The sequence below is a fragment of the Zalophus californianus genome, chromosome 9, assembly GCF_009762305.2.
Source record: "Zalophus californianus isolate mZalCal1 chromosome 9, mZalCal1.pri.v2, whole genome shotgun sequence".
NCBI lineage: Eukaryota > Metazoa > Chordata > Mammalia > Carnivora > Otariidae > Zalophus > Zalophus californianus.
Genome location: NC_045603.1, coordinates 104,138,149 through 104,163,484, shown reverse-complemented (window position 1 = coordinate 104,163,484; position 25,336 = coordinate 104,138,149). Strand labels below are relative to the sequence as shown.

The 25,336-nt window shown below is 36.7% G+C and overlaps 1 protein-coding gene across 2 annotated transcripts in view; it reads left to right on the top strand.

The window, feature by feature from the left end:
- The window catches only part of DCP1B (decapping mRNA 1B), a 55,851-nt gene that overhangs the window by 18,229 nt on the left and 12,286 nt on the right, over positions 1 to 25,336 (top strand). For both annotated transcript variants that reach the window (XM_027592952.2, XM_027592951.2), the window contains 2 exons: positions 17,262 to 17,328; positions 19,759 to 19,894. In XM_027592952.2, the coding sequence (XP_027448753.2) occupies positions 17,262 to 17,328; positions 19,759 to 19,894 (203 nt within the window). The remainder of the gene's footprint in view (positions 1 to 17,261; positions 17,329 to 19,758; positions 19,895 to 25,336) is intronic.

Here is a 25,336-nt window from a genome sequence, read left to right as displayed (position 1 = left end):
ATTTTTCCTCCTCTCAATATCTTTAAAATACACAGGATTATTGAAAGCAAAAGTTGTAATGTTGTTAGGAGGTGAGTTAATGTATGTAGATGTGATATGTGTGACAACTATAATAAAAGGGGGGAGGGTAAGGGGACCTATATAGGTGTAAAGCCTTTACATTTACTTGAAGTAGTAAAATGAAAACTAGTAGACTCTGAAAATATATATATATACCTAAATTATATATATATAATACATATAACATATATAAAATATACTACATATAGTATATAGTGATTCCTAGAGCAACTACTAAAAAAAGAAAATACAAAGAGATATAGGTACCAATAGATAAAATAGAATACTAAAAACATTTCAAATAATATATAAGTAGGCAAGAAATGAGGGAACAGCAGAGCCAAACATAGGAAAGACAAACATAAAAGAGTAGATCTAAATCTAACCATATTAGATATATTAAATGTAAATGGTCTAAACATACCAATTAAGACAGAGATTGCCGGATTGGATAAAAAATCATGACCCAACAATATGCTGTTTATTTATTTTTTTTAAAGATTTTATTTATTTATTCGAGAGAGAGAATGAGAGAGAGAGAGCACATGAGAGGGGGGAGGGTCAGAGGGAGAAGCAGACTCCCTGCCGAGCAGGGAGCCCGATGCGGAACTCGATCCTGGGACTCTAGGATCATGACCCAAGCCAAAGGCAGTTGCCTAACCAGGCGCCCTATGCTGTTTATTTAAAAACCCACTTTAAATGTAATGATATAGATAGGTTAAAGGTAAAAGGATGGAGAAAGATATACCATGCAATTACTAATTAAAAGAAAGCTGGAATGACTACATTAATACCAGACAAACATTAGAACAAAGAAAACTGCCAGCGATAAAGACAGACATGATGTAATGATAAAAAGGTTAGTTTATCCAAAATACATAACAATGCATTTGCACCTAATAACAGAGCTTCCAAAATGCACCTAATAACAGAGCTTCCAAAAATGTGAAGCAAAAAGTAATAGAAATAAAAGGAGAAATAAAATCTGCAATTATACCTGGAGACTTCGGTACTCTACTTTCTATAATTGATAGAACAAATGGATAGAAAACAGCAAGGATATAGAAACCCGAACAACACTATCAACTCACTTGATGTAACTGACATATATATAACATTCCATCCAACAAGAGCAGAATGCACATTCTTCTCAAGTGCACATAGAACATTCCCCAAGATAAACTTCATCATGTGTCATAAAGCAAACCTTAAAATTTTTGAAGAAATTGAAATCATACAAAGTATGCTCTCTGACCACAAAGCATTTGAACTCAGAAATCAGTAACAGAAAGATATGTGGAACATCCCCCAAATGATTGAAAATTAAACAACACACTTCTAAATAACTCGTGTGTCAAAGAGGGAGACAAATTAGAAAATATATGAGCTGAATAAAAATGAAAATATAATATATCAGATGTAACTGAGGTTGGGCTTAGAGGGAAATTTATGGCATCAAATACTTAGGTTAAAAAGAAGAAAGCTCTCAAATGAATACTTCATGCTTTCACTTTAAGAAATTTGAAGAGAGGAGCAAATTAAACCCAAAGGAAGCAGAAAGAAGGAAAAAATAAAAATAAGTCCAGGAATCAGTGAAACAAAAAACAAAAACAATAGAAAAAAATCAATGAAACAAAGCTGGTTCTTTGAAAAGAGTCAATAAAACTGATAAAACCCCAGCCAGACTGATGGGGGGGGGGGCAGGGGGAGAAGACTCAAATGAGCAGTATCAAGAATGAAAGAGTAGGTCTCTACAGACATTGAAGAATAATAAGGGAAATACAGTGATCTCCATGTCCATCAATTTGACAAGTTAGTGAAATGGACTAATTCCTAGAAAAACACAAATCCCCAAAATGTACTCAAGAAGTAAATAACCCAAAATAATCCCATATCTATTAAATAAGTGGACTTTGTACTTTAAAACCTAACAAAGAAAACTCCAGGTCCAGATGGTTTCACTGGTAAATACTACCAAACATTCAAAAAAGAAATAATACTAATTTTACACAATCTCTTCCAGAAAAAGAAGAAATACTTCCCAACTTATTTTATGAGCAACATTCTTGATACCAAAACAAGACAAAGACATTACAAGAAAAGAAAATTATAGACCAATATCTCACATAAATATAGATATAAGAAATCATCAACAAAATAATGTTTATAGCAACATTATTCACAATAACCAAAATGTGGAAACAACCCAAATGTCCAGTGGTGGCTGAATGGATAAACAATATGTGGTATATACATACACTGGAATATTATTCAAGCAGAATGAAATTCTGTTATATGCTATAACATGAACCTTGAAGACTTTATGCTAAGTGAAATAAACCAGACACAAAAGGACAAATGTATGATTCCACTTGCATGAAGTACCTAGAATAGTTAAATTCATAGTGACAGAAAGTAGAATAGTGATTACCAGGAGCTGGAGAGAGGAGGGAATGGAGAGTTAGTGTTTAATGGATACAGCAGTTTAGTTTGGGATGACAAAAAAGTTCTGGAGATGGATGGTACTTACGGTTGCACAACATCATGGATATACTTAATCACTGAACTGTACACTTAAATGTGGTTAAAATAGTAAGCTTCATGTTGTTTGTATTTTACCACATACACAAAATACTAGCAAATTGAGCCCAGAAATATATAAAAAGGATGATATAGCATTAGCCTTATAATTTGCAATCAGCTTATCCCCTCCATCCAAAACCACTATTAGATTATCTTCCTAAAGCATAAGTCTGATCAAGTCATTTTCCTGCTCAAAATCTTAAATGCCTACCAAGTAAACATTTTCACCAGGTGTTTAAAGCTTGCCATAGTCAGGTCCCAGTTTACCTATCTGGCCTAGTCCACCATTACTTTTACACACTTGTCTTCTGTTCTAACCAGACAGAAATATATGCTTTCCCAGAATACTCTTTAATTTCTTATCTCCATGCTTTTAAACATGCTTCTCATTTTTCCTCCTTGAATTCTCTCCTTCACCCTGACTAATCTCTACCATATAAATTTTCATATTTCAAAACCCAACTGAAACTGGACATCTCCCTAATGTTTTTATAATTCCTCTATTTAGCTGTGATATCTTGCTACAACATATACTCTCTTACCTTGATTTTGTTAGTATTTATTGAGTACTTGTCTATTGATACTGATTCTGTACTGGGTTTCGAGGTTCAATAATGAATAAGACACATTCCTTCCCTCTTAGAGTTTACTATCCTAGCATACAAGATAGAAAAATAAATATAAATATTCAAAATACTCTAAATGCTGAGCTGGAAATAGACAACAGGCACTTACTAGTACTTATATTTTATCTTATATATATGCCTTAATTTCTCTATTAGAATGTAAGCTCCTACAAGGCAAGGTACCCTACTCGCCTGCAACACTTAATTCTTTGCATTAAATATGTACCATTAAATATTTGCAATGAGTTCTGAACTGTTTTTTATTAAATTTCTTTATTCAAGGCAACCTATAAAGCTTAACCAACAATTTCACAACTGTTTCTTCAATCTTTTTTTCTTTTGGGACATTATCTAGCAGACAGTAAACATAACTTAAAGCTCTGGGTGGTTCCCAGATAGAAACTGAAAATACTAAACAATTTCAGCAGCTTACATAGGAATTCCTCTGTTCCTCAAGGTTGATTTTATATAGATAATAGTAGCATTTATCTAAAAGTTCCTAGAAATTATTGCAAGTTGTGAGAATTCATGTATCCTCATCTTGAGAAATTTAATAACTCTAAGAAGAGATAGATAATGTGGGAAAATGTTAATTTAATCTTACGTAAAAGTTCTTTATGAAACTTTAAGTTTTAAAAAACATTTTATAGAATGTTTCCTTTAAATTGTTTTATTGAGACATTCTGATTTGATATTTAAGTTTATTCACTATGACAAAGTTGGCATTTTAATTATGATACATGAAAACAGGTCATATTCCTATTTTCCAATGGCCCTATTAAACCATGATCATATGGCTTAAACAGTAAGGTTTATACTGTAGATATTTTATCTGAGAGTTAAGTAAGAAATCCTTTTTTCCATGTTTGTAGAAGCAACCAAATCTGTAACACTTTATCAAAAAATGGTAAAAAAAAAAAAGGTAGTATTACCAAACACTAGATTTAAATTGAATCTTATAAGCATTTACCATAACAGAAAAAAATGATAAGTTGTACCCCATCAACAGGAAAAATTTCATCAGATCAAAAACTTGTCTTCTTCTAAAGATACCTTTTAGAAAATGAAAAGGCAAGCCACAGACTTCGAAAAAATATTCACACTACATATATCTGACATAGTACTTAGATCCAGAATATATAAGTAACTCTTAAAACTCAATAATAGGAAGACAGACAACCCAATTTAAAAATTGGCAAAATATTTGGGGTGCCTGGTTGGCTCAGTCAGTTAAGTGTCTGACTCTTGACTTCAGCTCAGGTCATGATTTCAAGGTCCTGAGACCTAGGCCCACTTCGGGCTCTGTGCTCAGTGGAGTCTGTTTCTCTCCCTCTCCCTCTGCCCCTCCCTTTGCATTCTCTTTGTCTCTCTCTCAAATAAATAAATAAATCTTTTTAAAATTTTGGCAGAATATTTAACACTTTACAAAAGAAGGTATATGAATAGCAAATAAAGAGATGCTCAACAATAATCATCAGGAACTTCTAAGTTATTGTTTGTAGCAATAGCTTATTCCTTTTTATCACTGTGTAGTATTACAGTAGCATCAGAATAGTGCAATCTGTTAACTTAGTCTCCTATTGGTGGGTATCTGAATTATTGCTAGTTGTGAACTATTGTGAAGAAGGTTGCCATGAAGATTCTGGCCCATGGTTTTTAGGTAGATATATGCACTTATTTGTTTTGAGTTTTTACCAACCACTTTATATATAGTATAAAAATATTTAGCTTTAATAGATCCTGCTGAACAGTTTTCTAAAGTTGTGTGCCTATTTATTTTCTTTCCAATAATGTATAAGAGTTCCAATTGCTTCATATCCTTGTCAACACTTGACATTGTTCCTTTTAACTTGAGCTATTTTAGGAGTTCTGAAGTGATACCTCATTGTGGTTTTAATCTGCGTATTGTCATAACTAATTGTGTTGAGCAATTTGTCATATGCTTATCACACATTGGATGGATATGCAAATTAAAACTTGCATGAGGATACCACATAACTTAGTAGAGTGGCCAAAATTTTAAAAACTGACATTATCCTAGTGTTAATGTGAATGTGGAACAACTGAAACTGTCATACATTGATGTTGGGAGGGTAATATGGTCAACCACTGGAGAATGGATTGGCAATTTCTTATAAACTTAAACATCATTATCATATAATCCAACAGGTTCCACTTATAGGTATTTACTTAAAAGAAATGAAAGCATGTCCACACAAAGACTTTTACTCAAATGTTCATAACAATTTTATTTATAATAGCCAAAACAAAAGACAAACAAAAACCCAAAAGCCCTGGAAATAACCCAGATGTCCATTCATCAATAAGTGAATGGACAAGCAAATTCAGTGTATCCACATAAGGGAATACTACTTAGTAATAAAAAAGGAATGAACTACCAATCGGTTCAACAACATGGATGAATTTCAAAAATATCCTGAGCAAAAGAAGCCATTTATAAAAGAATATATACTGTATGATCCCATTTATATGAAGTCTAAGAACAGGCAAAACCAGTCTATGGTGACAGAAGGCAGAAAACGATCGTGTCTGCTGGGTTGGTGGTGGAAGTGCTGCAGTTGTTGCCTGAAAAGGAGGGATGACAGTGTTTTAGGTCTTGTTTTGGGTGGTTGATTACTTGAGAGTGTATTATTGCCAAAATTCTTCAAACAAAACACTTTAAGTTCTGTGTACTTTATCATTTTTAAAAGTAGAAATAATTGAACCTGTTATCAAAGAAGATATTTTTTTAGTCATTTTTTTTTAAAGTCAATTTTCTGGCAGAGAGAAGTCCTAGCATTTCTTCTGCAGTGCTAATATATAGTAAACCATTAATATATGGTAAGCAATTAATAAGGTTTTTCTTGATGGCTATTAGAAAGCATATAACGAGGTGTGGGCTTTAATTTTTTCCAAAGCTCCAGTTGAAATGTACCTGGGCATAGCCATCATAAATAATAGCAATAAGAAAGCCAAATTTGCAAACAGAGGTAGGTCATAATTTGGAAACAACATTGCTCACTATACTTTGATGCATGTTGTGAAATGTTTTCTCTTTCACTATACTGTCATTAATTGGTTGATTATTGATTATTTAGGCTATCAAGAAAGCAGTGGCATGAGTAATAAATTACAGAGGGCAGAGACTACATCTTAATATTTTGTTCTGTGGTACCAAATAACCACCAAAAATGAACAGATCTAGATAAGAAATAGACACATACAATGTACTTAAGGTAGTTCCCAAATCATTTATATTAATTCTAGAATTGTCCTCTATGGACATATGTCTAATTTTTTGTCCAGCTTTGAAGATGTTATGCTTGGGGTAATTGAGAAAGAGCCAAAAAGTAGCTCAGCTTTCTGAAATTCCTCCCTGTTGGCCATTTTATGGTAGAGATTGAAAATCCCACCTACTGGGTGGCTCAGTAGGTTAAGTGTCTGACTCTTGATCTCAGCTCAGGTCTTGACCTCAGGGCTCAAGCCCCAGGTTGGGCACACTGGGCATGGAGCCTACTTAAAAGAAAGAAAGAAAGAAAGAAAGAAAATCCCACCTCTCAAGCTAATAATGCAAAGCCGTAGTGGAAGCTGAACTGTGTGGTTCACCCTTGCTGTGGCTGAGGATGTGAAGTCTCCTTTTTAAGCCCTCTCCTCGACTTTAGGCCACTTGGAGGAATAAAAGGTCTTACAACTTAACAAATTCTAATTCTAAGACCTCAAGACTTTATCATCTATTTTCTTAACCTTGGAATCAGTTCAGGCAATTATAACAAAAGCAATTTGAAAGGTTAAAAGTGAACTCTGTGTAAATTTATTACTAAGAAAATGAAAGTCACATTATCTCTCCACAGATAATTGAGAGTTTATTTTTCCATGCTAAGGTATTTAGTGGTGTATTGATCCTCAAATAGTAGTTCTTAACCTTCTTTGGGTCACAAATCCCTTTGAGAATCTGAGGAATTTCCTTCCTGCCTGCCCCTGCAATATTTTTTAATTGCCTGTTATGTGCCAGGCATTGTTCTGGGGGGGGTCTATGCTTTGTACTTCCCTACCTCCAAACATGTCTATTTGCATATTTACACATTATTTTGCATGCATACAACTGGGATTTTACTGAACTCCTGAAGCCCTCTAGAGTCAAGAAACATCTTTAAAGTAATTACATGACCAAAAATACTTGACATTCTTGCTAGGTAGAATCTTAGTATTTGCAGGAATAAGAAGAGAATGTTCTATTAAGGATCTGTCCACTGATATAAGATCCTTAACTTCATTCAAATCATGTGCAATATGGGATGGGAGACAAGGAATTTGACATTTCATATGCAATTAGAATAGGTAACCTATACAGTCTTGTCTTCTACTGTACATGAGAGCACCGTTGGTTGCACTAGAGAACCAAGGATTCTTTCTACCAGCTGGAAGCTTCTTAGAAAGAAAGACCACCAAAATTTAAAAATTATAATGTGGTCACTGAATCTTACTCTGTGTCTGTATAAATCTCCTTTGCCATTCTAACTGAAAAATTGATCTATTTATTATGCATCATTGCTCAGAAAGCTAATGTGTTTTAATATATGATTAAGGCTTATACATCTACTGTGACTTGAGTGATGAAACTTGTCACTCTGACCTTAACCCAGAATCACTCTTTTGTTCTGTCAATGCTCAGTTCATGCTGAAAGGAAAAGATCTAAACTCTAAAGGAGACTATTAATCTAAATAACTGGCATCCTATCAATTAAAGAAGGCTCTGAAAAGCCTCACGTAAAGCAAAATTTCACTCGTGAGCCACATGGTACATCTAGGTTTCATGTTTTTGTTTTTTACTGTGTTGTGTTGTGTTGTGATACCTGGTAGCTCCTTGAAACACACACACGAAGTAGATAAACAATACTTCTCTTCACCCTGACCACCCAATTTACGCAGCCTCCAGACTTTCATCATTTATTATTAGGGGACTCACTGGATATAGGACCGTCACATGAATTTAATGGGAAACTGTATAAGCATATCTAAACTTAATTGACTTAGCAATCTGGTGTGCTTAGATGAAGAACCCATGTGGCAAAGGTAATACACAGATACTATGTGAGAGTGAAATTAAAGTTTTATTTTATCCTGAACCATAAACACTTTTTTTTAAAGATTTTTATTTATTTATTTGACAGAGAGTCACAGTGAGAGAGGGAACACAAGCAGGGGGAGTGGGGGAGGGAGAAGCAGGCTTCCCGCAGAGCAGGGAGCCCGATGCGGGGCTTGATGAGGGGCTCAATCCCAGGACCCTGGGATCATGACTTGAGCCAAAGGCAGACGCTTAATGACTAAGCCACCCAGGCGCCCTATGAACCATAAGATTTTTAAGAACTTTTAAGATTCTCAACTTCTACCAAAGAAACATCTGCATAGTGATGCTATTTGGATTCATACACTACATTTGTAGCTTGGAGATAGACTGTATTTTATATTTTGTTTCTGAGAGCCCAGTTTGGCATGATAGAAGTCTAAATCTTGGCAGAGCAAAAACTGGATTCCAAAACACTTTCTGAAATGCTTAATGTGTGAAGCATCTTTCAGTTTTCCTACGCTAACACAGTGCCTTGCATATAGTAAGTGCTCATTATGGCTACACTGAGTGTTCATATCTGTTCTTTTAGAGTCTATCTTTTATATTACTGATTTTTGTCCAAAAATCATTTAGAAAATAGTTTCAAAAAACCAATTTGAAACTATTGGATTAATTTTCTTCTTAACCCACACAAGGAAAAATTGCAAATCTTCATGTTCTTATGGGTTTGGGAAAAAGAAAACAATTTTAGCCAAGAATTTATGTTAGAATTATCCTATATACAGCCTTAGAGCTCTAATTTAATTTAAGTGGGACCAAAACATGATTCAACTGTGTATAATGTAAAGGGCTTTGGGAAAAGTAGTATCTCCTATATCCGTAATTATAGATTAAGGTCAAATTGGAAAAAGGACAGAAACTCTGGCTCACTTTCCTTCAATCAAGAAGTAGTATTCAGCTCCTCTTGGTAGGCCACGGCTATATAAAATCTTAGAAATTTTTCATTGATCATATACTTTTTAGGTAGGCTATTTTCAGTAAAGCTATTACTATAATTATTAAACAGTTGGTTAAATAATCTAATTCAAATATGAAGAAGTCTGCTTTTCATTGGAACAAGTTTTGACTTGTAGAAATACTCTTATGTTTAGGTTAAACATGTATTTTTTGCAAACTACAATTGTGTGAGATAAGACTTATTTTACTACATTGAGATTCACTTAAGATAGTATGTTTTCAGTGTGTTGCTGGAATAATTGACATTGCATATAAATCTTATGTTTTAAGATAATTTAGGTACTTGTATATGTAAGCTTCAGATTACTATTATCAGACATGACTGGAATTTGAATTCTTTTTTTCTGCTAGATCAAAGTACTATTAGTTATACTCTGAAGATAAATGCATGTGATTTTGCAGATTAATTGCATTCTTTGAGCTCTTAGTTGCCAGGGCCTGACAGGTATTCAATCAGGAAGACTGGTATATGGTAAAATTGTTGTAATAATAAATACACATAAAATGAATACATTAATGTTTGCATAGTGCTGGATCAATAGAAATATACAATCCTAGGGAGCTCATCCCTTAATGACAAGATCCCATCAACATTACTGATGCCTAAGGTTACCAAATGTTTAAAGCTAAATAAACTCCAGTTAGAAGGAGAAATAAAGGAGCACTGTGAGGAGAATCCCCATGCTGTAATCCCTGGTAGAGGTTGTGATCATTGAATACAGAGGATCTAGGACATCTAGTCTGTGATGTGTAATTAGCCAATAATAGTGATAACTATTAATATTAGCATTACAAGGCATACTGATACTATAAGATCTTAAAGTCTGATTTCAGTTCAACTCAGCAAATATTTGTTGAATATCTACCACGTGCTTGTTGTCATTATGCTGGAGCTCATAGTCTAGTGGAGGAAACAGTTCTGTAAATACTTAATTATGATGTGTGCTCAATTTTTTTTCTTTTCTTTTTCTTGGCACAAGGATATACAAAAAAACTACAGGAACAACAGAAAAATTGAGGCTATTTATCCCTACAGGAGTGGGAACACCTGAGTCTTCAGGAGGACTATTAGCTCAGAGAGGGGGAAAGACACTTTGGGGAACCCATGTTTGTTATTTGTGGTCTAGGAGATTTTGAAATTTATCGGCAGGGTTATGAACAAAAAGAAAACATAAATTTAAATGACCAACAAAACAGAATAAGTTGTTCCTATTTATATTTATTGTTACTGAAGACTTTTTCTCTTCCTAATGTTTTTAAAATGGTTATTTACTCTGTTAAATCTCTTAGATTAAAGGAACTTTCCTCTGAAATAAATAAAATTAGGAAGTTAGTGTATCATGAAAAAGATTCCACCTGGCCTTTCATGAACTTGAGGCCAGCCGCAGATCTCTGGGGTCTCATTTTGGGAGGATAATGACCTCGGGGGAGATTAAGAAGGCCTAATGACATAACATGCATTTGTTATAAATAAAAACTTCTTAAAAGATAAATCCATCCTTTTCTTTCAAAATAATAAATGCTAGTTTATAGTTGGAGATACATATTAATTTAACCCAAATTAGTTTAATGCTTGTCGTTGCTGTCTATGGCATTAACTTTTTAATGAAGTTAACTTATTTAGAAAAAAGGTTGTTATACTTCACAGTATTTATTTAGGTTTTCTACTGTTTCTCCCAAAATGTTTCATGAGGATTAGTCACCCATAAAATAGAAACTGCTTCTCATCTACTGTGAACTTTCCAATATTTTGAGATCATGGGATCACTGATTTGTGAGGTGCAGTAAAACTATGTCATATGAAAAGAACCAGACCAGGGGCCAAAGATAACAGTGCTATGTAGACTCTCTGTGGCCAGTGAAGATTTTGTTTTACAAGATCGTGTCCGTGTTTGGTCAGTAGAGCTAAGGCAGAAGGTGAATGAAAGAACATTACTTTAAAGGCATTAAAGAACATGAGGAAGAAAAACATTTTTAGTGCAAAGCATTCCAAATGGGGTAGAAGTACAGAGTCAACATGGAGCCGCCAGACATAGCTTGTGTTTACCATCTGTGGCTGCCAGGACATGGGCAGTGTGATTGCTGTCCTAGCACTCACTGCCATCAAAGTAGGGGCAATACTAGAAATCTCGGATTCCTCTCTTTCCTCCCTCTCCTCTCCGTCCACACTCATCTCCTCCCTCCCTTCCCTCTCGCCTTTTTTCCTCTTGAGATTCCATATGAAGCTCGGCTCTAGAAAAGGCTCATTCCGTCTTTTATAACCAAGCCTACAACTCAGTCAAATATAAAACTTGTTTCCATCTTATTTATTTCATCTGTAAGGCTGGGGGAGGAGCATATTTCAGAGCAAACAGATGGAACCAGTCAAGATGTCATTGGCTAAGTCATTTCACCTTGTGAGACCACACATTTCCTCATTAGTGAAATAGGCTATTGAACTACTCACATCTCAGCTGCCTTCCAGCTCTAAAACTTCACGGTTCTAATGTTCTAGTTTCTTGGCTACCCTGTGATCTCTCGGGGTAGTAGCTGTGTGTGCATGCTTACCACCAAATACCAGTAACCAGTCATCATCAGTGTGGTCAATCTTACAGAAACTTGAAATCGATAAATGGTACCATAAATCAAGACATATGATATTTGAGTGAATCTCAAAAACAAGTGTTTACATCAAATGTATGATTAGATGTTCTTGTTTCTTACATTGGGATTATTATTCCACTCATTTGGGAAAGACTTGATGAGATGAATGGGGTTTGAAGGAATTTTAAAATTTTGGTTTATCCTTAAGTGCACAGAAGAGGTTTGTGTAATTTACACTGCCACCTTTCCATAGTTTTCCTAGTGAAAAGAAAGAGAACTTAAATGCCTTCTTTGCTGTATTCTAAGAAATATATATCCCTATGCTTTTTAGTGAAATTCTTGTTAAAGAGAGAGAGAGAAAGGAGAGCAGTTGCCAAGTCAAATATCCTTCTCACGCCTGTTTAAACTTTACCTACGTAATTATGTGTTATCTACTTCCTAACTGCATGGAAATATGCCTTATATTTTAAAATTGCACAAATATTAGCACGAATCCTTATTAAAAGATTGCAAGCTACCATTCATGATTTGGAGTTGAAAGATATTTTGGGTAAAATATGGAACAAATGATAAATGTCTTAAAAGAACAGATTGTATAGAAATATTTGTTAGGAACATAAACTAGATGAGGTAAATCCCCAAAGAACATCCAGAATGAACTAATGCTCCATGCTAAAAAGAATCCAAGAGTTCTAAATGACTGTGCATTGAAGGACATTTTGATATTGCCTCTGATGACCTCTTAACTAGCCTCTTAACATTTTACCAGCTTTAGATTTTTCTGCTGAAGAAATTAAAAAAGAAGAAAATACCATTATCAGATACAATGAGCTTGCTCTGTCTGTCTTGCTCTGTGTGTACCTACGACATTCAGACATGAAATCTAATAGGGAGATTTTGCTTTCCTTAATCATCTATGCAGACTTAAAAGGAAAAGGGAAGATTGATGCTTCAATAGCTATGTAAAGGCAATATTACCATGCCTGTTGCCCCAAACACTGGTTTTGTTTCTGATTGAGAATTTCCAAAGCATGAGATAGACCACGACAGTGCAATTTTAGGCAAAATTTCCCAACTGTGCTGTTGAAAAGTCCTGTATTAAATACAAAGAGGATTGCCAAAAAGATGAGTCCTTATGTCACACATTCTAGATGTCATTAGAATATTTTGGAGTACATTTCAACCTGTTCTTCCTATTCATTTTGGGGTTTCTTACCTCCAGGAGGGATGTAGAAGCAGTTGAGTTGAGCTTCATGCACCAAAGTGCCCTTAAACTTCACCTCTGCTTCAGTGGTGGGGTGACTGGGAAGCGGCTGGTATGCAGGCGCAGAGGGCTGGCCGAAGGCTCGAAGCATGGTGAACTTCCAGATGTGCACTATTAGGTCACTGTTTTCAAGTAAATAAATATCCTCCTCGCGAGCTTCCCTCGTAATTTCTTAAAGCCCAGAGGTCATTCCCACAATAACGTTTCAGCGTTCCACAGGTCCACACGGCACGTCACCATCGCTGCAAATTCAGGTCACAGTGATTACTTTTTCAGGCTTAGAATTCGAAAAACCACACCTTCTTTTTGGGTTCTTCTCAACCGAGTTTTTTCTTCCTTGCCTGCCGCACTCACTGCCTCCCTCACCCAGTGGCTTTTACAGGATAACTGGGATTGAAATGTGAAGTTAATGGTTTCTGTCAGCCTGTCAGCTCATCACCTCCCTGAGGCACGATGATCTCTGGTTTTTATATATCACCACGAGCTGCTTTGATATACCCTCTTGTGCAGGAAGTGATAGGTTTGTCCAGGGGTTAGGAGACCTTGGGCCTAAGAGGCAGAAAACTTCGGTTGGAATGTGCACGTTCATGGAACCGCGGCCCCTCTCCCACTGGAATGTAATGCAAGCCACAAAACTATTTTAAGGAGAAAAAACTTAGGCCCAGTTCAACATTTTATCTTGGTGCTACCCTTCAGTAGCCAGGACTGTTGGTAAATCTGTTTTTTTCTCCACTGACAAGTTACATTTTACGTTCAAACCGAGTATTAACTGGGATGAAAAATGTTATTTCAAAATGAGCCCGTTTTACTCTTGAAGTCATGTTGTTTTAATGATAAATGGTCAGGTCCTAAAAAAAATCTCTACAATGTCTCAAGTAGTCATGACAAACCTGGTCTTCCCTTCATTCTGCGCTGACATCTGAAAGATGTTTTCATAGCATTTTTCCTCCCTAAATCTACGTTTCAGTTATCTCATGGTAATGACATTGTCAAACTGCTTTTCTGTTTGTATCAACAGTTTTTTTGGCATCCCGCTCTTCTGAAAACCGAATTCCTTATGTCAAATGCCGCAAATGTGTAACATCAAACAAACAAACAAAATGACACTCAGAGCATTTCTACTAATATATCCTACAGATGAGGCACAAATGGCTGGTTCCCCTCTGCGACTGGGCCTGCAAGTTTCTAGTCATGCTGGGTTTTTTCCCCCTGCTACCTACCACCTTTCTTTTCTGATAGTTTTGGAAAACCCAGTCTCCCAGGAAAGGAAGTTATCACTGTAACCAAAAAAGCAGACTGAGCTGTTAGTTTTATAACTAAGATTAAAACCCCTGTCAGACACAACCGTATTCAGATTTATTGTCTTTGAATGTCGGTGATCCAGTGTACTTGTGCTTCCAAGGACATGAGCTGAGGTGGGTTAGTGTGTCACGGTGTGTGTAGGCAGTCAGAGTAGGACGTTAGTGTGGACGGGCTGCTAATAATCTTGAATGAAAAGTGTTTTTTTTATTTATTTATTTGTTTTTTATTGTTATGTTAATCACCATACATTACATCATTGGCTTTTAATGTAGTGTTCCATGATTCATTGTTTGTGCATAACACCCAGTGCTCCACGCAGAACGTGCCCTCTTTAATACCCATCACCAGGCTAACCCATCCCCCTACCCTCCTCCCCTCTAGAACCCTCAGTTTGTTTTTCAGAGTCCATCATCTCTCATGGTTCATCTCCCCCTCCAATTTCCCCCCCTTCATTCTTCACCTCCTGCTATCTTCTTCTTCTTCTTTTTTTTTCTTAACATATTGCATTATTTGTTTCAGAGGTACAGATCCGTGATTCAACAGTCTTGCACAATTCACAGCGCTCACCATAGCACATACCCTCCCCCATGTCTATCACCCAGCCACCCCATCCCTCCCACCCCCCACCACTCCAGCAACCCTCAGTTTGTTTCCAGAGATTAAGAATTCCTCATATCAGTGAGGTCATGTGATATATGTCTTTCTCTGATTGACTTATTTCACTCAGCATAACACTCTCCAGTTCCATCCACGTCGTTGCACATGGCAAGATCTCATTCCTTTTGATGGCTGCATAATATTCCATTGCATATATATACCACACCTTCTTTATCTATTCATCTGTCGATGGACATCTTGGCTCTTTCCACAGTTTGGCTATTGTGGACATTGCTGCTATAAACATCGGGGTGCATGTACCCCTTCAGATCCCTACATTTGTATCTTTGTGGTAAATACCCAGTAGTGCAATTGCTGGATCGAACGGTAGCTCTATTTTCAACTGTTTGAGGAACCTCCATACTGTTTTCCAGAGGGGTTGCACCAGCTTCCATTCCCACCAACAGTGTAGGAGGGTTCCCCTTTCTCCACATCCCTGCCAACATCTGTCATTTCCTGACTTGTTAATTTTAGCCTTGAATGAAAAGTTTTAAGATACACATTTAATGATCTTGAGATGAAAGAATTTCTTTTTGATAGTAAGGCTCTCTCAGCACATAGGTTCAGAATCTTTTTTCAAAAGATTATCAATGTATTAAAGAGGAATATGTGTATGTATTTCTAAGAGGATAAGATGGTCCTATTCAAAAAAATGCTGGAGGGTTGTTTCCATTTCTTTCCCCCTCTTCACATGTAGGTTGGTAAAATATCCTGGCACACTAATCATACACAAAGTTTAAAACCCCGTTGCCACCTTTTGGCAAGTCAGTAATTCAGATTTATGGGATTCCTTTTAAAAATATCTGCCTAAAATAGCACTGAGAAGACATTTCCTGAAGCTTTTGTTATCTCAATCACTATTGACAAGAAGCAGAAATCCCACACTGAGGCATTGGTCAGGTGGGCGGAGAAAGACGTTGTCAAAGCATCATAGCTGTTTTAATGACCACATAATATTCAGAGAATTAAATATTTTGAATGTTCAAATTTTAAAAAGTGTTTCCTTTAAAAAATATGTTTTGTTGGTTTTCATTGCCCTATCATAACATTGCTGCTGGTTTCAGTGAAGCGTTTGAAAATGTATCTGTAGCTAGTGCATTATTTATATGATTACTGCCACCAGATCCTCAACTCGATCATTATAAATGTATTTTGGAAGTGTCTAGCCTTTGCTATAAAAATGATGTAGATCGGTACATACTAAAGTATACAATTTATTTTGAAACTTGTTAAATGAATCCATAGCTCCATTATACCACATTTTTTTCATTACTAAATGATTAAGTCATGGTCACATCTCATCTTTCAGCAGTTATAAATTTTCCATACAGGCGTTTTGAAGTCAGAGATTTGTTATTGAATTTTATTTTTTCCTGCACTGTGTCCTAACTTACAGCTTACAAAGCCAATTTTTCAGTGAACATATTCCTGGGAGGAAGAAGAGTGGGGAGAGAGGTTTCTAGGCCTAATTTCATGCATCAGGTTTCTGGATACTTAAAATAAAGATGAAATATGTGTATAAATGTGCAACTGGAGTCTGGACACAGTGACTTTTCTTTTTTTTAAGATTTTATTTATTTATCTGACAGAGAGAGACACAGCAAGAGAGGGAACACAAGCAGGGGGAGGGGGAGAGGGAGAAGCAGGCTTCCCACAGAGCAGGGAGGGAGCCTGATGCGGGGCTCAGTCCCAGGACCCTGGGATCATGACCTGAGCCAAAGGCAGAAGCTTAATGACTGAGCCACCCAGGCGCCCTGGACACAGTGATGCTTCAAAGCCAGGAGTTTAGAAATTCTGATTTCACGTCAATCTGTATTCATTCATTTAAGAAGCATTTGCCAAGTGCCTGTTACGTTCAGGTGCTGTATTGTTAAGGATAGCACAGATTATTGGGGAGGAGTATGTGTCCCCACATATGTATAAGACCACTCCAGAGTTCTCTGTGGGCTTAGACAATTCCAACACTAGGTTTTCAAGCTTAAACTCCAGTGATTGGATTTGTTTATCCATAAGTATGTATTTTCTTCAAGTTGGAAAGGGAATTTCTTTCCATTTTGTAGTTTTAAAGGTGCTCATAATTTGTTTGATGTGTTTTTTGCAGTGTCCATTTATGGGATTTGGTTTTACGATAAGGAAGAATGCCAAAGAATTGCAGAGCTTATGAAAAAGTAGGTGCTGAAAGGCTAAGTATTTTTCTGGACATGATGCATTTGTTTGTGTTTCTCAAGTGTAACTCCACTGTATTTTTAGCAGACTGTATCTCTTACAGCAGCCCTTTCCTCCATGGCTAGGAAAACATTTACTATTACTTAAATGAAAAATAAACATAGTCACAACTTTTTACATTTTCACTAGGTAAGGTTTATCATGTAGAATAGTTCACCTCATTTTTGTTCTGCATGGGTGAAATATCTATAATATGAATTGTTCCAGATGGCAGTTTTCTTCAATATTTTCCTCATTTGTAAATTAGCAGGGCTTTTTTTTTTCTCTGAAAAGTCATCAGTATAGCTTTCAGTAAAAAGAACATTCAGAACATTTTAAAGGCTGCTACACATTCTCTAAAATCTTTCATTTCCTTCCCACCCTAAACCCTTTCCTTTAACTGCATTTCCATGGTTGTGGAACCTCAGAGTTTCCTCACATTTCAAATGCTGTGAGTACTTAGGATAGACGTTACTTACAATCTTATTGGAAATATCGGAGTTAATATTAGTTTAGTGATCGGTAGGCAGTCCCTTTCTTTCTTTTTTTTTTTTTTTTTTTTTTTTGCTGCTAGTCTCTTTTTCTTTTAATCTCTTGATACCTTGTGGTTTGTCTCACCTGTGTTTTGGGAAACTTAAGTCAGGGTCTGACTGTCCTTCTTGGCCCCCTGACTGCATTGAAAGGGAGGCCCAGTTAAGCGTGCTGTTTCCTCTGTGACTGGTCAAATCCTTGATCAGTTCTTGAGCCCCGAAGCTGCTCCCTGTCACGCAGTATTTCTCTGCTTTATGGGGACGGTTTAGAGCCTCAGAATGAAATACGTTTCCTACACATGCCGTATCCCGGCCGGTGACTGGGCTCCGCCAGACACACAGTATGGCTTCTGCCCACGCAGATCTGACAACACGTCTCCATCTGTGAAAGGACTGTTTTCCAATTTTAAATCCTGGGGCAATGAAATAACTAAAAAGTGACCCCCAAAAATGAAATGTGTGGGACACTTTTTTATAAATAGATTTCTGAGAATCTAGCTTGCGATAGCTAATTGTAGGTAACCAGCTCACGTTGCAGATGGTGATTAAGTGTGTTCAAACTGGTATTTACCCCAATAACAACTAGTTCCTAACACATTCATGTTATTGTAAACTGTACAACGGATAATAATAGCAGGATTTCATATAGATGAAAAAATACCCTGTGGCTCAGCCAAGAGACTGTGTTCAAATTGTTAGCATTCTGCAGTAATTACTTAACAGCTGGGGCAGGAAATTGATTGTTGACTAGCAATAAGCAGCTGATATGTGTGGATTCCGAGCCCTTCCTCAGTTAGAATTAAATCTCCCAGTAAGTTCTCAGATGTCTTTTACCATAAATGACATGGCTGTTATAAAAATTTCAGCTGAAAGTCAAAGCACACAAAAGGAAAAGGTATTTTTCTTAACGTCCCCAGGCACCATATAGGAGCCATCTGGTCTCCCTCCTGTATTGTTTTCAGGAAAACAGAAGACACTCTTCATTGCTCCGTTTTTTGGTTTTTTGTTTGTTTGTTTGTTTGTTTTAATGCCTCCTCTTCTAGAATGGAATCTTCATTGTTTATAAATTGCCAGAGGACTATAGGATTTGAGTTGCTGAGATCAATTTTGCTTTGACTACAAGGCACGTTGAAACAAGGAAGGGGGGAATTTCAATTTGCCATAAGATTTACTCGGTGTTTGAGAACTCTAAATTGGGTTTCCTTAGCAATTAATGAGTCCTTTCAAATGCTCTAAATGAGGAGTTGGCAAACTTTTTCTGGAAAAAAAAAAAAACATAGTATTTCAGGCCTTTCGAGGCCATAGGTCTGTGTCACAACTACTCCGCTCTGCAGTCATGGTGTGAAAGCCGGCCTTAAATGTAAATAATACATAAACCAGTGAGTGTGGCTGTTTGTAACTTTCTTTACAAAAACACATGGTGTGTCGGATTTGGCCTGCAGAACATAGTTTGGCCACCCCTCTTCTGGGTTCATACCTGTACTCACTATACTCAGGACCTCAACTCTTGTTTTTCTTCTTTCACTTCCTAAGCAGTTTTACTTCTACCATGACTATAAAAAGATAAAAACAAGTGGGGACGCCTGGTGGCTCAGACAGTTAAACATCTGCCTTCAGCTCAGGTCATGATCCCAGGGTTCTGGGATTGAGCCCCACATCATTGGGCTCCTTGCTCAGCGGGGAGCCTGCTTCTCCCTCTCCCTCTGCCTGCCACTCTCTCTCTCCCTCTCTCTGTTTCTCTGACAAATAAATAAAATCTTAAAAAAAAAAGATAAAATCAAGTGGGTGGGAATTAGATGGTTTTAAAAGCCATTTGTGTTGAGTTCGTTTTCCTTGTGTGGATTTTCCCCTCTATTTTTCTAGCCTAACTCAATATGAACAGTTGAAAGCCCATCAGGGAGGTGGAGCAGGAAACTCCCCAATGATCCTCAATTCAGGAGAGGGCAAGGAAGTAGATATCTTACGAATGCTCACCAAGGCCAAAGATGAATACACCAAGGTGAGTTTTTGTCTTCCTTTGTGAAACATACTTAAATCCTACAGTGGTAATATGCTTGTGGAAAAAGGGGTGAGTGCTATTCCTTCCACCAAACAAAATCAAATGAAAAATTAAATCTCTATTTGCTTTTAGTAGGCTAATGAAGACCACTTGTTTTAAGTGGATTAAAACGTAGCCTAAGAAATCAGCAGCCTTCCTATATACAAATAGTATCCAATCAGAAGGTTAAGTACAAGACCCCATTTACAGTAGCAACTATTAATATAACATTCTTTGGAATAAAATAGCAAGAAATGAACAAAGCCTGTATGAAGAAAACTTACAAACACTCCTGACAGGCATAAAAATAGATATGAACAAATGTCCGGATCTTAGATAAGAAGATAGAACTTAAAGCTCTCACTTCTGTTTAATCTGCAAATTTAAGATGATTCCTAAACAAATACAGACTGGTTTCTTCTTTCCTGGAGCCACACAAGTTGATTATAAGGTTCATATGGAGAAATATACAAGAAAGAACAGCGGGGAAAACCTTGATGAACAAGAGCAATATTGGAAGGGAGAGAAGGGGGAGCAAGCTCTACCTATCTGGTATTAAGGAGCTAAAGCCTAAGCACTTAAAACAGGATGGCTTTAATGGTATCAATGCATAAACAGCCAGATAGACCAATAGGGCAGGTGGGAAGGTCCAAATGACACCCCAGTGTATATGAAATTTAGGATGTGAGAAAGATGAAAATCTCAAATCAGCTATTTGAGTGGATATTTAAATAAATGATATTGGGACAAGTGATAGCCATTTGGAAAAATAGAAAATTGGATTTGTACCTTATACCAGGATAAATTCCAAATGTATTAGAAATTTAAATATTAAAAATAAAACCAGTCAAATACAAGAAGAAAATTTATATGGATTTCTTTGTACTCTGGAAAGGGGAGATCTTCTAAACTCTGCCTTAAAACCCAAAAGCAACTAATTCAACTACATAATAATCAAAAAATAAACGTTTTGCCTGGTTCAAAAAAAACACAAGCAAAGCAAAAAGATATATAAAACTGAGAAATAGTTATACCTCAGTAATAGGAGGAGGGTTAATTTCCCAATTTTATAAACTGCTATTATAAGAATTGAGAAGTAAAAGATTAACACTCTCTAGAAATACGGGAAAAAAGAAAATTAAGGAAAAAAAGACAATTAAAACCTAGAATTTGTAAACTAGCTGAAATAAGTGTAGATAACTGAATATCATATTATAACATAATTACTTAGAAAAGAAATTGGGGAGTGACTTCAGAACCCCATGTTTGGACTGAGCACCCTTAGAGAAAAAGAACTGCAAAGAAATTGTAAACGTCATTCCGTGGTTTCATTGTTAATGGTAATGTTGGCATTTTAAGTTTTCAGCTGTCGTGGATATAATAAATGAGTATGTTTATGCGGTCAGAACAAAACCTTCAGTATAAGAGAAAAATATTAAGTTAAAGCTATTTAATGTTAAATTTTAAGTGGAAATGTAAGAGTTAGTTCAAATTTTGTTTCTTAAATATGTAGTTACTGACTTTTTCCCTGAAGAGACCTAGAAATAAGTGACAATTCAGCAGCAACAGGCACTTCTGGCTCCCAGATTATTATTATCCGCCCCGCAAAAGGTATCAGCGCTCTTTTTTTTTTATGTTATGTTAATCACCAAAATTACATCATTAGTTTTTGATGTAGTGTTCCATGATTCATTGTTTGCGTATGATACCCAGTGCTCCATTCAGTACATGCCCTTTTTAATACCCATCACCAGGCTAACCCATCCCCCCACCCCCCTCCCCTCTAGAACCCTCAGTTTGTTTCTCAGAGTCCATAGTCTCTCATGGTTCGTCTCCCCCTCTGATTCCCCCCCTTCACTTTTCCCTTCCTGCTATCTTCTTTTTTTTTTTTTAACATATAATGTATTATTTGTTTCAGAGGTACAGATCTGTGATTCAACAGTCTTACACAATTCACAGCATTCTCCCAGTGTCTGTCACCCAGCCACCTCATCCCTCCCACCCCCCACCACTCCAGCAACCCTCAGTTTGTTTCCAGCGATTAAGAATTCCTCCTATCAGTGAGATCATATGATACATGTCTTTCTCTGATTGACTTATTTTGCTCAGCATAATACCCTCCAGTTCCAGCCACATTGTTGCAAATCGCAAGATTTCATTCCTTTTGATGGCTACATAATATTCCATTGTGCATATATACCACATCTTCTTTATCCATTCATCTGTTGATGGACATCTTGGCTCTTTCCATAGTTTGGCTACTGTGGACATTGCTGCTATAAACATCAGGGTGCACGTACCCCTTCGGATCCCTACATTTGTACCTTTGGGGTAAATACCCAGTAGTGCAATTGCTGGGTCGTAGGGTAGTTCTATTTTCAACTTTTTGAGGAACCTCCATACTGTTTTCCAGAGTGGCTGCACCAGCTTGCATTCCCACCAACAGTGTAAGAGGGTTCCCCTTTCTCCGCATCCCCACCAACATCTGTTGTTTCCTGACTTGTTAATTTTAGCCATTCTGACGGGTGTGAGGTGGTATCTCATTGAGGTTTTGATTTGGATTTCCCTGATGCCGAGCGATGTTGAGCACTTTTTTGTGTGTCTGTTGGCCATTCGTATGTCTTCTTTGGAAAAATGTCTGTTCATGTCTTCTGCCCATTTCTTGATTGGATCATTTGTTCTTTGGGTGTTGAGTTTGATAAGTTCTTTATAGATTTTGGGTACTAGCCCTTTATCTGATATGTCATTTGCAAATATCTTCTCCCATTCTGTTGGCTGTCTTTTGGTTTTGTTGACTGTTTCTTTTGCTGTGCAAAAGCTTTTTATCTTGATGAAGTCCCAATAGTTCATTTTTGCCCTTGCTTTCCATGCCTTTGGCGATGTTTCTAGGAAGAAGTTGCTGCGGCTGAGGTCGAAGAGGTTGCTGCCTCTGTTCTCCTCTAGGATTTTGACGGACTCCTGTCTCATATTTAGGTTTTTCAACCATTTTGAGTCTATTTTTGTGTGTGGTGCAAGGAAATGGTTTAGTTTCATTCTCTGCATGTCGCTGTCCAGTTTTCCCAACACAATTTGTTGAAGAGACTGTCTTTTTTCCACTGGACATTCTTTCCTGCTTTGTCGAAGATGAGTTGACCATAGAGTTGAGGGTCCATTTCTGGGCTCTCTATTCTGTTCCATTGATCTATGTGTCTGTTTTTGTGCCAGTACCACTGTCTTGATGCTGACAGCTTTGTAATAGAGCTTGAAGTCCGGAATTGTGATGCCACCAGCTTTGCTTTTCTTTTTCAACATTCCTCTGGCTATTCGGGGTCTTTTCTGGTTCCATACAAATTTTAGGATTATTTGTTCCATTTCTTTGAAAAAAGTGGATGGTATTTGGATAGGGATTGCATTAAATGTGTAGATTGCTCTGGGTAGCATTGACATCTTCACAGTATTTGTTCTTCCAATCCGTGAGCATGGAACGCGTTTCCATTTCTTTGTGTCTTCCTCAATTTCTTTCATGAGTATTTTCTAGTTTTCTGAGTACAGATTCTTTGCCTCTTTGGTTAGATTTATTCCTAGGTATCTTATGGTTTGGGGTGCAATTGTAAATGGGATCAACTCCTTAATCTCTCTTTCTTCTGTCTTGTTGTTGGTGTATAGGAATGCCACTGATTTCTGTGCATTGACTTTATATCCTGACACTTTACTGAATTCCTGTATGAGTTCTAGCAGTGTTGGGGTGGAGTCTTTTGGGTTTTCCACATAAAGTATCATATCACCTGCAAAGAGTGAGAGTTTGACTTCTTCTTTGCCCAGTATCAGGGCTCTTTAAAGAAATTCCCAATTCCATGTCCAGGATAGGAAAATCAAACAAACAGGGTCATTTGAACGGGGCACAGTAGTCAATTTTAAGGGACCACTGACTAAAACATCAAATTCTGACATCAACAAGAAAGACTACAATGGATTGAAACACACTAAGCATATGTAATATGTGAGTTCATGGTGATGAGTGAGCAAGCAGACCAAAAATATAAAACAGAACAAAAAAGTAATTATTGGCTATTCTTGGAGGTGCTAAGACACCAACTCCTTCCTCTGAAAATTAGTAGTTAATGGGAAGGAATTAAGCATTTATCCTGCCTGACCAGTAGAGACAATTTTTCAGAATAACCACATAATCCTGGTTGATGGGGGAAAGTTCTTCTCTACGGAAGAATTCCAGCTATTAAATATAGATGAAATGATAGAACTTAAAGCCACACTAGTCAAATAATATTCAAGCAATGATCATTAGTAATGTAAATATTATGAGAAAGGTTGATGGAAACTTGACCATGGAAGTCAGTCTACCACCACATGAGCTTACTGACCAGCACCATTAAAAGTTGGATAATCAGACATCATGTGTCTCCTAATGTGATATAATGTGAACTATGTAGTCCCACCTTGAAATCTATATTGTTGATCCTGAATCTTTTTTAAATTTTTTTATCTAAATTCAATTTAGTTAAGTGCTCATTACATCAAGTGCCCTCCTTAATACCCATCACCCAATTACCCCATCCCCCCCACCCACCAACCTTCCAGCAACCCTCAGTTTGTTTCCTAGAGTTAAGAGTCTTATGGTTTGCCTCCCTCTCTGTTTTCATCTTATTTTGTTTTTCCTTCCCTTTCCCTATGTTCATCTGTTTTGTTTCTTAAATTCCACATATGTCTGAGATCATATGGTATTTGTCTTTCTCTAACTGACTTATTTCACTTAGCATAATACCCTCTAGTTCCATCCCCATTGTGAGCTTTCTTAAACTTACTAGTTTACAGAAAATGAAAGAGAAGATGGGAGAAGGGCAGGCAGAAAACAAATTAAATGGCACCACAAGGAAGCAATCAGAAAAGTCCTGAATGAAGTGGGACATGCTAAAGGACAACTGGCCAAGTTTCTCCAACATGCCTTTGACTTGATAGTTGGCTTACCCTTGATTGATAGACTGTGAGCTCCTTGAGCACAGAGAACACCCTGTATTCATCTTCATAAGCCTAGTCTCCAATGTTCCCCGCATATGTGTGCTAAATAAATGGTTGTTGATTGACTCAATGCATATGAATATGAATTAATCACAGTTTCATTGTCCTTCAGTCAGAGGGCCTGGACAGAGACGCTTTAATCCCAGATGCTGTCAGTAATGATTTCTATATTAGTTTTCCATTTTGCTTAATTCTTCAGCAGCTGTTAAAAGATATCCTAATGACTCGGCAACTATCAATTAATTATACTTTACCTAATTAGGCGCCCTAAAGGTCAATCTTAAATGGTGACATTTTTGCTCCCCAGGAACTTAGGTTCTGTGAGGACAGCATAACAATGACCAATAAATAATAAATGCAAATACTGAACAAAAATTATTTTCTTTCTTC